The sequence below is a fragment of the Onychomys torridus genome, chromosome 9 (assembly GCF_903995425.1).
Source record: "Onychomys torridus chromosome 9, mOncTor1.1, whole genome shotgun sequence".
NCBI lineage: Eukaryota > Metazoa > Chordata > Mammalia > Rodentia > Cricetidae > Onychomys > Onychomys torridus.
This window is the reverse complement of record NC_050451.1, coordinates 34,484,419-34,497,127: the sequence shown is the minus strand read 5'-3', so window position 1 is coordinate 34,497,127 and position 12,709 is coordinate 34,484,419. Positions and strand designations below refer to the sequence as shown.

At 45.9% G+C, this 12,709-nt stretch overlaps 1 protein-coding gene across 2 annotated transcripts; it reads right to left on the bottom strand.

Annotated features, from left to right (window-relative positions):
* Nucleotides 1–3,879: 3,879 nt before the first annotated feature.
* On the bottom strand, nucleotides 3,880–11,693 carry Myoz1 (myozenin 1). Of its 2 annotated transcripts, none has more exons than XM_036199607.1 (6): nucleotides 11,556–11,693; nucleotides 10,096–10,186; nucleotides 8,234–8,412; nucleotides 5,739–5,982; nucleotides 5,198–5,363; nucleotides 3,880–4,380 (listed from the first exon to the last, which is right to left on the bottom strand). In XM_036199607.1, exons 2-6 carry the CDS (start codon nucleotides 10,166–10,168, stop codon nucleotides 4,149–4,151), a joined length of 894 nt encoding a protein of 297 aa, XP_036055500.1. In that variant the 5' UTR covers nucleotides 10,169–10,186; nucleotides 11,556–11,693; the 3' UTR covers nucleotides 3,880–4,148. The 2 variants fall into 2 exon arrangements, with proteins under 2 accessions (XP_036055500.1, XP_036055501.1); XM_036199608.1 differs by having other exon boundaries at nucleotides 3,886–4,380; nucleotides 10,096–10,207.
* Nucleotides 11,694–12,709: the final 1,016 nt, after the last annotated feature.

The window sequence follows — 12,709 nt, the reverse complement described above, 5'->3', positions numbered from 1 at the left end:
CATTCAAAGAAGGATGAAAGTATAGGAATTAAATCACTTGGTAGAGTGCTTGCCTAAAATGCTCATAACCCTGGGTTTCATTCCTAGCAGCATAAACAGGGCATGGTGATGCATGCTTGCCTATAATCAGCACTTGAGAAATGGAAGCAGGAGGATCTAAAGTTCAAGGTCAACCCTGGCTATATCAAATTCCAGGCCAACCTAGGATACATGAGACCCTGTCACAATAAAACAGAAAAGAAAAAAACACAATTCTCCAATCTACAAGCCTAAGAATCTGATGAAAACTGAGAACTCTTTGCAGACCTATCTGCTCTACCTATATCACCCCAGCCCACCCCAAGGCATATTACAACTTTGGGACAGGCTCAAAGCACCCCCTATCTCAGAATATCTGGACATAGTATACTACTTTATCTGCAGGGAGTGTGGTCTAAACCTCCACCCATGCCTAAAACTACAGATAGAACCAAACACTGAACATACTATTTTTTTAATAGTTGCATACCTATGATAAAGTTTTAATTTATAGGGTTGGTGGTATAGCTCAGTGGTAGAGCACTTGTTTAACATTCATGAGATCCTAAGTTTGATCATCAGTACAACAAAAAAATAAAGTCTAGCCGGGTGGTGGTGGCACACTCTTGTAATCCCAGTACTCGGGAGGCAGAGGCATGTGGATCTCTGTGAGTTCGAGGCCAGCCTAGTCTACAGAGCTAGTCCAGGACAGGCTCCAAAGCTACAGAAAAACCCTGTCTGGGGAAAAAAAAAAAGTCTAATTTACAGAAATTAGCAAGAATTAATGAAATAGAATAATTATGACAATACATCACATTATTGACTAAGAACACTGCACTACTGTATGTCAGTAGTATGATAACTAAGATAACTTATTTTTGTTTGTTTTTCGAGACAGGGTTTCTCTGTGTAGCTTTGCACCTGTCCTGGAACTCACTCTGTAGATCAGGCTGGCCTCGAACTCACAGAGATCTGCCTGCCTCTGCCTCCCGAGTGCTGGCATTAAAGGCGTGCACCACCGCCGGCACCTAAGATGACTTCTAATGACAGGATAACTTTTATAGTCTGAACACGCCACAGGGGGAAAAGAACAGTGTAGGTCAGCATAATTTTCATCATACTACTAGAACAATGCACAATTCAAAACTTTAAAACTGCTTTGGGGCTGGACAGATGCTCAGCAGTTAAGAGCACTTGTCCTTGCAGAGAACCTGAGTTCAGTTTCCAGCTAACAACCATCTGTACCTCCAGATCCAAAGAGGATCTGATGCCCTCTTCTGACCTTCGCAGGCACTGCAAACATGGAGACACACACATCAAACAAATCTTTTAAATATTTTCTTTTTAGGATTTCTAGACTACAGTTATATTCTATTACATTTTTTTATATAGAAGGACCAATCTGTAACATCAACAAGCAGTGAGAATGAGATTTGCTGGCTAAATACTCCATTTTTTTACTCCTGAGGGACCAGTTCTGAGGTATGTTTTATTGTAATATTTCTCAGAATTTTCCAACATAGATCACCTGAAGAAAATAAGTTCTAAGCCCTAATATTTTTTTTTCACTGCCTTCCAAGCCCTAGTCCTGAAACTCAATAATTCACTTTGTAGTTCAGGCAGACCTTGAACTCAAGAATCTTCCTGCCACCAGGCGGTGGTGGAGCATGCCTTTAATCGCAGCACTCGGGAGGCAGAGGCAGGTGGATGTCTGTGAGTTCAAGGCCAGCCTGGGCTACAGAACGAGAATGTAGGCCTCAGCCACCACATTCATCTGCATTTCAGTTTTTGTTTCTTTGGTTTCTGTCGCTGTTGCTCGAGACAGGCTTGCTGGATAGCCCTCTTTGACTGACTTAGAATTCACTCTGTACCTTGGTAGGCCTGAAATTTCCCATGATCCTCCTGCTCCTCCCAAATGCTGTCTTAGGCCAGGACAAACCACCATGCCTACTCAGATACTGCTGCCCCAGTCATGGGCATTCTTGGAGTTTTTGGAGTAGCATGCCTAGCTCAGACTTCCAGTGGGATTCAGCCTCTGTTACCCAAAACACCCATTATTGCCTTACTCCTCACTCCCTATGCTGCTTGGATTTCATCTTCCCAATGAACTGTCCATCCAAGCCTTATATCAGATATTTTAGGGAGGCATCCAAATTGTGCAAACCTTCTTAGGAAAATGCACGTAGAGAGTTTTGCTTAGACATTTAAAGAACACAAGAATTCTCCAAAAGCTGCTTTTTTCTCCTCCCCTCTCTTGAGATAGGCTCTTAAGTAGCCCAGGCTGGTCTCTAAAAAGTAAAAGAATTTAGTAGTCAAAACAAATTAGAAAAGTAGATTTTCATTCCAGCACTTGGGAGACCGAGGCAGGCATATTTCCGTGAGTCCAAGGCCAGCCTGGTCTACATAGTGAACTCCAGGCCCGTGAGAACTGCATAGTGAGACCCTGTCTCACAAAGGGGTAAGCCTGACATTCTAGAGTGACCCTAAGGTTAAAATCAATAAAGGAGTATTGTCACTCATTCCCATTGTGCTTTCATGGTTTCCTCAACCACTGGACTTTGGACACCACTGGCCCCTGGTACTCTTAGGGCTTTTTATTTTTTTATTTTTTTTTTTTTTAATTATGTGCATTGGTGTTTTGTCACAGAACTCAAGTTACAGACAGTTATGAGCTGTCATGTGGATGCAGGGAATTGAACCCAGATCCTCTGGAAGATCAGTCAGTGCTCTTAATGGGTGAGCCATCTCTCCAGCCCCCAGGTCTTTTCTTGCTATGTTCACATAGAACCAATCATACCGTCAGTATAAGTGGTTTCTCCTACTTCTTTATTGATCCTATATGGTCTCCTAGTTAGTCCTTTTGGGATATATGGGGTTTCTTTGTTTTTAGATTTATTTATTTATTTGTTTGTTTGTTTATTTATTTATTTATTTATTTTACATGTATGATTGTTCTGCCTGTGTATGTGTATATGCACCATACTGGTGCCAGGTGCCCGCAGAAGGAAGAAGGCATCCGATCCACTGTACTAGGTGGTTGTGAACCACAACGTGGATGCTTAGAACTAAACCCCAATCCTCAGCAAGAGCAACAAGTGCTCTTAACTTCTGAGCATCTCTCCAGCGCCATATAACCTTTTATATGTGTTCCCACGCACTATATGCATGCCTGGTACACTAAGATGTCAGAAGAGGGTTACAGATCCCCTGGAACTGGGATTACAAGTGGTTGTGAGCAGCACATTTCTGGCTGCTAGCATCCGAACTGTGGTCCTTGGGAAGAGCAGTAAGTGCTTTAACTGATGAGCCATCTCTTCAGCTCTTCTGGTAACTAAACATGATCTTGTTTTGTGAAAAATCAAAGACACTTTCACTTTCTTTTTCTTTTGTCCCGGAACTAACTCACTTTGTAGATCAAGCTGGCTTCGAACTCACAGAGATCCCCCTGCCTCTGTCACCCAAGTGCTGGGATTAAAGGCGTGCATCACCACCACCCAGCTGAACCTTCACTTTCTTAACACTCCATTTTCCTTTCCTGGTATTTCCTAGCTTCTAATTGGCTACACAAAAAAATAACAAATACTAGTGTTACCAACATTTATATCCTAATTGGTGTACAATAGCTTCTTAGCTTTATACACTCATGAGCCAGCATGTGGTTTTACACATAGGAATTTATCTCATGTGATACTGAATGATATGTCTTTGTTTATACCTAATGAATGTGGTTTTGTGGATGTGGATGTGGGTCTCACGTATGGTCTTAACGTCTGAACAGTGAGTGTTTGGTGTTTAGCTTTAATTGGTCTTTGTTCAGCATCAGCCTCGGTTTTCATCAGCCTTCAAACATCAGAGGAAGAGTGAGTTCATTTCCTTGACATTTATTGACTGTTACCGTGGCAGAGAAAATTCCATAAAAGAGCAGATTCCATATGGAACACAGGATAGGCCCTCTGAGCTGGTGAGGAGGGTGCCTCGGGGTGGGGACTTGAAGGGTGGAAAGGAAGTACCCCCCTTCACCCTCCATTGCCACAAGGATACTGGAGTAACAGTTGGGGAATCCTCTCCAGCACCCCCTCTCACATTGGAACCAAAGAGGGGAAATGATGTGAATTACAGGAAGAAACACTTCACAGCTCCTCTGTCTCCCCATCCAAGGGGATGCCAATATCCACGTTGTAGTCTACATGCTCCCCAGAGCTCAACCAGGGAATAGGGGTTCTATTGAAAGAAGGCCTGTTGGAGAGGTTCTGGTTGTAGAGGACCAAGGGTTCACTCAGCAGAGGCCCCAGGTCAAACTTGGGCATCTGGAAGGTCATGCGTTTGGAGGCCTTCTCATATCCACCATAGGGCATTGCTGTCCTGAGAGGGAGACATGTTACATAATTAAGAATCAGAATAAAAGAAACATATCAATGAGATATTACCCTGTTTTAAGGGAAGAGACTCTACAAATTGTAGCTAGAGATTGTTTCTGTGCTCCTGGTTCTTCTCCCTGAACACTCCACGTCCCTGGCTTGCTTATCTCTCCAAAGTTAGTGATGAAAGTGGACTCTGCATGGTCTCGTGGATAGCTGTGACATACACCAGCATTTTAGAAAAAAGTGGCCCCAAATATTGTAGACCCAATAGTATGAGACCATACTTAGATTACAATGTATCTGCCCCCTCCAATTCTACCTCACTGCCAAGGAATAGTAGATGGCCTGGTTGGGAGGAATTAACAGTCTTATGTAAAGCACTTCTGTAGACCTCCCTCAACCTGCTCTCACACAGATCTCCTATCCATGGACTACAGTGCCCAATTCTAAACCAGTAACTTGGAGCAGGGTATAAAGAAATACAAGTGCCCTGTAGAGAGAGTAATGGCATTGTCAAGTGAATGGGTGGGAGCCAGAAGAAGCTCCAACCACAAAATGTAGTCTCCCCATTTTACCTTCAAAGAAACCAAAGCTCAAAAACACAGTGCCCAAACTGCTGATCAGTGAATTAACAGAGCTCTTGCTTCCCGACAAATCTTTCCTCCACCACACTGCCATGAGAGGCAAAAGAGCAGAGATCTTCCATGAAGGCCTTATAGCCCCTTAGTCTTCTGAAACATTTGACTACAATCCCATACCAAGTATAACACAGTAAGCACCGCACAGTGGATACATCTGGTTTCTTCCCACTACCCTACCTGTTGAAGGACTTGTATTTGGGGAGCTCAGCTTTGGCCCCATATGCCAACAGGTCAATGCCAAGTTCCACTTTTTGCTGAGGGTCAACTCCCATGGCCCGATCCCATGGGGAAATATAAGTCTTGAACACAGTGACATGTTTTCCTTCTCCACCTGCCTGGTCACCTGGTAGCCATGAGAGAGAAACATAAATCAAATAATAGCAGCTATTATTAGTAGCTAATGAAAGCTAATCCTGTATTCCACCACTAGAGAAGTTGCTGAGTCTAGAGACCAGAGGTATAACATCCTGGGAGTTGTATGTGGTTTATAACATAATGGTAGTCTGGGGTGAGATCTGTGACTGAATCTGAGAAGCCAGGGGGGAAAAAATAACTAAAAGATAAGGCTGTGAGTGGAATAGACACATTGCTGTATCCTGGATACCTTCTGGGTCCAAGATGCCTCATTCTCCCTCTCCCCATATCCCAAATAGGCCCCATTCCTAGGGACATCCCTGCTCTAGAGACCAGATGCATTAATTCTGGTGAGAATGCTTGCCTGTTCCTGGCTCTCCAATCCCTGCTGTGCCAGGAGCAGCTCCTCTACCAGCCTGGCCCCCAGGACCACCTGCACCCCCAACTCCAACGCCGGACCCTTGATGATGGTGATGGTCAGAGCCATACTGTCCAGCAGAGCCACTGCCCCCAGCCTGGCCTCCACTGCTGCCCTTGCCATAGGAGAACCCCTGACCCGCTGTCTCCAGCTGTCCTCCCACTGTGGGAAGGAACTTCTGGAAGTGATCCTGGAAGAAAACCAGAAAGCAAGAGGAAGATTAGCAGTGGGTGTGCAAAATACACCAAGACAGTACATATACAAGAGGGGGTGAGTGGAGTTTAGGACCAGTCAGGATACCCCAGAGTTCTGAGAAGTCCTCCCTAATAACTGCATAGAAGATTGTGAGCCTGAGGGAATTACTTTCCTACAGAGGTTTCATTCCCTAATTACAGCTCTGGGTAAGGGCAGCTCATTTCCCACTCCCCCTCCCTGTCTTGACAAGGCAAAGCAAACAAAGACATCTCAACAAGAAACTGCAAGGATGAGTGTCAGGAAGAAGCCAATTTTGTTTTTGTTTTTGTTTTAGCTGAGGACTGAACCCAGGGCCTTGTGCTTGCTAGGCAAGCGCTCTACCACTGAGCTAAATCCCCAACCCGAGAAGCCAGTTTTAATTTGAAAGAAAGGAAAGAGATCTCTGTCCCTCCTTCTCAGTTTGCCCAGAAGTGAGAACTCTTTCCCTGCTCCTCTCTCCCACTCCTCTCTTGATTGCCTATGGGACCAGAACTTTCTCACAGCAAAACTATAGCAGGTGAAGCGGAGGAGGATGGCCAAAAGGGCAACACTGGGTTTGGCTCCAAAGCCTAAAAATAACCCCACCAACTCCTTGAGGAGGCCCTCCTGGCCACCTTACCAAGTAGCCTCATGCTCCACCCAGCTGTAACCAGACCCAGCCCCAAGGAGGGCTTTGGGCCCTCCTAAAGTTAGATATGACCCACTCAGCACTTTTTGATTCTGCATAAGGGCTAATGACAGACTCTCCTGCCTTGGCCACATCTATGTAGGCATCTATTTCCACTGTCCCCCAGCCACCCAGAGAAGGTGGAGGAGGAAGAGAGAAAACGGAGCCGGTCCCCTCCTCCTCAGCTGTAACATCCTGTGCCTGGCCTCTCTCCAATCCCTTCTCTTTCTTTGGAGAAGTCTGACCACAAGATGCGTGGTCTTAAAAGAAAGAATATTTAGTCCCCCTGTCCTGCATCCTTAAAGAAGAGATTAAACCTTTAAAATAAAAGATTTATTCAAACTGAAGATGGCTATAAAAATTCATTAGATTCCTCGAATGTTGCCAAGTTTCACAAATAAAATTGCAGATTTCCACTTCAATTTTATGTTCAGGTATAGAACAATATTTTTAATATAAACATGCCCTAAGTATTTAATGGGGCATGTTTACATTAAGAAAGTGTTTGTTAGGCATTTAAGTTTAAAATATAACATACTTTTAATCCCAGCACTCAGGAGACAAAGGCAGGCAGAGCTCTGTGAGTTTGAGGCCAGCCTGATCTACATAGTTCCAGGCTAGCCAGATTTACATAGTAAAATTCTATCTCAAAAAAAATATATTTTTTTATTCCAATCTTATTTTTTTGTTTGTTTGTTTTTGAAACAGGATTTCTCTGTGTAACAATCCTAGCAGTCCTGGAACTCGATTTATAGACCAAGCTGGCCTGGAACTCACAGAGATCCACCTGCCTCTGCCTCCCAAGTGCTGGGATTAAAGGCGTGAGCCACTACTGTTCAGCCTTATATTGTTTTTATGTCCAAAATGTTACATGTTACAGGCAACATATTTAACAGGAAAAAAAAAAAAAAGAACTGTTGATTTTAAAAACTTTTCTCAAAATCATGAGCAATCCTCCATCCTTAGCCTCTTCAGTGACCAAGCTCATTGTATAAACCTGGAGGTCAAATTTCACTGGATACTCTCTTTGGATTTTTGTTCCTTGCTGTTTGCTTTTGGGGGCACTGGAAACGAATCCTAGGGTCCCATGCATTCTAAGCACCTGTTCTGCCACTCAGCTATATAGTCAGCCCCAAGATACTGTAGTTTTTAATTCTTGCTTCATTTTTATGTCCCCAATATTACAAAGAACATACTTTACTAAAAAAATATTCATTGTGTATCTTAACTTCAAAATACAGGACCGGGTGTCCTGTGTTTTATCCAGCAACCCTATTTTAACACTTTCCCACACTGGGAAGGAATTTTCTCCCTCTGAGTGTGGTACTCCTCAGCCTGCACTGGCTCTAAGATGGAACTAAGCTTCAGAAATGAGCTGTAACCCACCCTAGAGCTGCTGGGAATGTAATATATGTAGAGACTTACTGAGCTTATCATTTCTAATGGAGAGGAGGTTGGTGGTATTTGGGGAACCTGGGGCCTACTGAGAAGCTGTCAGAAAAGGCCCTGGGCTGTGAGAGAGGTTCATGTCCATCCTCACCATTGAGCTGTCAGAGAAGACATCAGGGTGATTCTCATAGATAAATTTCTCCACCCGCATCTGACGAAGCTTGAACATCTTGGAGCCTCGGTTGGTAAGCAGCGATAGCTCCTCCAACATCACATCCCTTGGGACACTAATCTTCTTGCCCAGATTCAGGCCAGAGCTCTCCCGTCCACCTTATCCAGGAGGTGGAGAAGAGGAAATTAGGGCTTTCAGAACTCAAGAGTAGAACCACCACCCACAGCTGAGAGTATAATCAAAGAGATCAACACTGGGCGGTGGTGGCACAGGCCTTTAATCCCAGCACTCGGGAGGCAGAGGCAGGCGGATCTCTGTGAATTCGAAGCCAGCCTGGTCTACAAAGCTAGTTCCAGGAAGGGCGCAAAGCTACACAGAGAAACCCTGTCTTGAAAAAAAAGAAAAAAGAGATCATTTAGGGGCAAGATGCTGTTATCTGACCAAGGTCTATCTAGTTTATGACAAGTTTTTGTCTTATCTGTGTATCTTTTAAATTTTTTAAGAGATTTGTTTATGTTTTTAAGATTTATTATTATTATGTATACAAAGAGAGCGCCATGTAGTTGCTGGGAATTGAACTCAGGACCTCTGGAAGAGCAGACGGTGCTCTTAACCTCTGAGCCATCTCTCCAGCCCCCTTTTTCCCCTCCCCCCAAGCTGAGGACCGAACCCAGGCCTTGTGCTTGCTAGGCAAGCGTTCTACCACTGAACTAAATCCCCAACCCCTTGTTTGTGTTTTATGTGTATGAGTATTTTGTGTGCATGTGTGTTATGTGCACTACATGGGTGCCTGGTGCCCACAGAGGTCAGAAAAGGGCTCAGATCCCCTGGAACCATGTGGGTGCCAGGAACTGAACCTGGGTCCTTCTCAAGAGCAACTTGCTCTTAACCACCAAGTCATCTCCTCACTTCTTCAGTCTGTGTGGGGGTGTGTGCCTTTATGTGTGTAGTGGGGGCGGGGTGTGTGTGTATGTGTGTGTGTGTGTGTGTGTGTGTGTGTGATGAGTGTGTGTATTTAAGACAGGCTGTCTCTATGTAACCCAGGGAAGGCCTGGAATTCACTATTAGACCATGCTGGCCTTGAACTCACAAATCAGTCTGCCTCTGCCTCCTGCATGCTAGGATTAAAGGTGTTCGCCACCATACACAGCCCATGAGAAGTTTTGATTTCCTGGTTTCAAGTTAGAACACAAGGGAGCAAGGGTTCAGGGCATAACAGTTGGAAATACTAGAGTAGAGAGGTAAGCAGGACCAAAGAGGGCATGGGCTTGGAGTGGAGAGAACAAGTATAAGGGAGTATCGTAGACAGAGGCCAGTAGAGAAATTATAGCATGGCGGGAAGCTGATAGGCCCAGCCCATGTGCAGTTGCCCATCTCTAAATACGGATCCTTGAGTCCTTTCATTTTGATTCAGTGAACTCTGGCTCCAGAGGTATCAGGAGAACTTCACACTTGGTAACTCGTGTGCATCCCTGGGGAGTACGCCTGCACACTTTCCTATTTTAAATGCTTACCCAAGTTGTCTAGCACTTAGAAAGAAAGAAGGGAGTTAACCATTGGTGAGGCCTAGCTTGTGTCCTCACATATACCTCACTGACTTGGGTCCTGTGGTCCAGGCCTGGCTGAGTAGTGCAGCGGGGTGCTATCTCCTAGTAATCAGTGCAAAGGGTAGGAGGCCACAGAGTAAATGTTGAGCTCTTCCTGCCCCTTTCTCCTTGTCCTTCTTACTCTCCCACCACATCTATCTCCCACACCCTCCAGGACTGGAATTCCTCTGACTTCTATCCAGTCTTACAGAATTTCTGGGACTCCTGTGTCAGGGAGCTCCAAGCATGCCCTACCTCCAGTGAGTTCCATGATCAGTTTGCTGGATTTCCTCCTCTTGTTAGGGGCCGGGGTTCCCGAGAGCGGCATGGTGGAGATGGGTTTGACCTGGAAGGAGTGGGAAGCAGGCTTGAAGGAGAGACGGAATGATGAGTGTGTGCACTACAGCAGAACGTCCTTCTTCCTTCCTTCCTTCCTTTCTTTTTCTTTTTGAAACAGGGTTTCTCTGTGTATCCCTGGCTGTCCTATGTCCTGGAACTTCTCTGTAGACCAGGCTGGCCTCGAACTCACAGATCCACCTGCCTTTGCCTCTGAAGTTGGGGTGCACCACCACCTCTCCGCTTAGTACTCCTTAACTTGGGGTTAAGGACAAAATTTCTTCAGAGAGAGAGAGAGAGAGAGAGAGAGAGAGAGAGAGAGAGAGTGTGTGTGTGTGTGTGTGTGTGTGTGTGTGTGTGTGTTTCTCCAGTGCTGAGGATTGAACTCAAGGCTTCATGTATGCCACGTGGATTGTCTACCACTAAGCTATGCCATCCACTTCAGGTTTTCACAGAAATGTGTATTCCCCGAGAAGGTAAACTTTACTGCCGTGGGGCTTCTGTTTTCTTTGGAATCAGAACAGGAGGTAGAGCTACAGCCCTTTCCCTACCTCTTACCATCCTCTTGTGCCTACTTTCCATAGATCCTGTGTGGGGATTAGGAGCAGAGCCCGGGCTGAGGGTTGTTTAAAAGACAACAGCCCTGGCAGGGCAGTGCACCCAGGTTTCTTGAGCCTGGCATGATTTAAAGTCGTTATTTGTATTGGGATATCATCCTGCAGCTATGGCTTCAGACTCTGGTCTCCTCCTCAGGCTTCTGTCAAGGTCCAAGGGGGTAAAGAAATGTTCTGCTGGTGTTGAGGAGATCCAGCCAAAACACTCTCCATAGGAAGGGGAGGTTGCTGTTCTTCCCGGAGGCCAACTGGAACGTGGCCTGAGAGGTCATGGGTGTGTTCCTTGCTCCCTCGGGCACTCGTGTCCCAGCTGCAGAGCTGGGCTGGAGAGTGAACTGAGGGCATTTGGGCTCTGACAGATGTCAGTTCAGCAATATCATACATAGCAGCAGAGAATTGTGGGGGACAGAAGCAAAGTAATAAGATCTAGCTGTGGATGGGGAAAAGCTAGGAACTTCATTCTCTCCCTAAGTCATGCAGTTTTCTATGGAGTCCTATCTCACAAGCACAACTACACTCCACCAACCTCATGGGGTCGCAGGCCACCCCTTCCCATCCCTCAGGTACCTTCCCACCCATCTTCGTTCCTCCCAACTCCTTAGGTCCCTTTCTTTCCAACTCTGTGGCTCCAGCTGGACAGCTGGGAGCTGAGCAGAGATGAAGAGAGAGGCCACTCCCCTAGGATGAGGCCACTCCCTGTATTGCAGACAAGGAGGTCAGAAGAGTGGGCTCCAGCCCCTTCATACCATAGAGCTACAGACTTACCAGCCGCCTCAGTTGGTGGTCAGCTCGCCCTGGGGTCCAGCAGCTTTGGAGGACTGAGCTGCTGTGACTGACTGGCGAACGTGAGCTGGGCAAGCGTAGGGGCAGCCCCGGCAGTAGGGGGAGGGACAGTGGTTATTAATAGAGATGATGAGCACAAGCGGCTCAGATGGCACAGGGGGTACTGAGACCCTGGAACCAAGTGCTGCTCTCCTTGCCTGATGTTCAGGAAGGGGGAAGGCCTACGAGAGCCCCCCACCAGGCTGTCTGTGTCGGGGATCAGTGCATCAGTTGGCTTAGGGGTGCACCTCCTCTTTGCACCTTGACCTTTAAATCCAAAGAAGGATTTCAGGAGGCAGTTTAAGGCGGAAGCAGAGAGGAGGCAGACAGTAAGTGCCGGGCAAGAGTAGGTAAAGGGCCGGGCGGCCGTGGCACTCGCCTTTGATCCCAGTACTCGAGGCAGAGCCAGGCAGATCTCTGTGAGTTCAAGGCCAGCCTGGTCTACAGAGCAAGATCCAGGACAGGCACCAAAACTACACAGAGAAACCCTGTCTCAAAAAACCAAAAAAAAAAAAAAAAAAAAAAAGTAGGTAAAGGAAAAAACTAATTAAAACCAGAAAATATGATTTGTGGGCCACTCAGGGCCATCCCAGGCCAAGGCTGGAGGGACCCATGGGTGTATTTGGGGTGGGAGGGATTAAAGCCCTAAGTTTGAAGATAGGATGGAAATTTTCACAGTGGAGTTGCTTTTAAATTTCTTGAATAGGTCAGCCTTTTCTCTGAAGATCAGACCTTGGCAGGGTAAGGAACCAACTTAGTCAAACCCACTGCACGTGCCTCACTCCTTTTCTTTCCTCTGAGCACAGTGGTTCTCAACCTGTGGGTCATGACCCTTTCACAGGGGTCACATGTCAGATATCCTGCATTTCATATTTACATTAGGATTCATAACAGTAGCAAAACTACAGTCATGAAATAGCAATGAAAATAATTTTATTGTTGGGGATCATCACAACCTGAGGAACTGCATTGAAGGGTTGAAGAGGCATCAGGAAGGTTAAGAACCACAGTCTCAGTGGCTGCAGTAATACCCTGAACGCTTCCTCCTCGCCTGCTCGCGTTCTGCAGCCAGCTGCTTTTGTACCTCTTACCAGCTG

Excerpts from the sequence above, each read along its gene's own strand:
- Myoz1 (XM_036199607.1), bottom strand. The coding sequence starts at position 10,168 with ATGCCGCTCTCGGGAACCCCGGCCCCTAACAAGAGGAGGAAATCCAGC. Across the intron at positions 8,413-10,095 it reads GATCATGGAACTCACTGGAG|GTGGACGGGAGAGCTCTGGC; the intron begins GTAGGGCATGCT and ends CTCCTGGATAAG. Across the intron at positions 5,983-8,233 it reads TCTTCTCTGACAGCTCAATG|GATCACTTCCAGAAGTTCCT; the intron begins GTGAGGATGGAC and ends GTTTTCTTCCAG.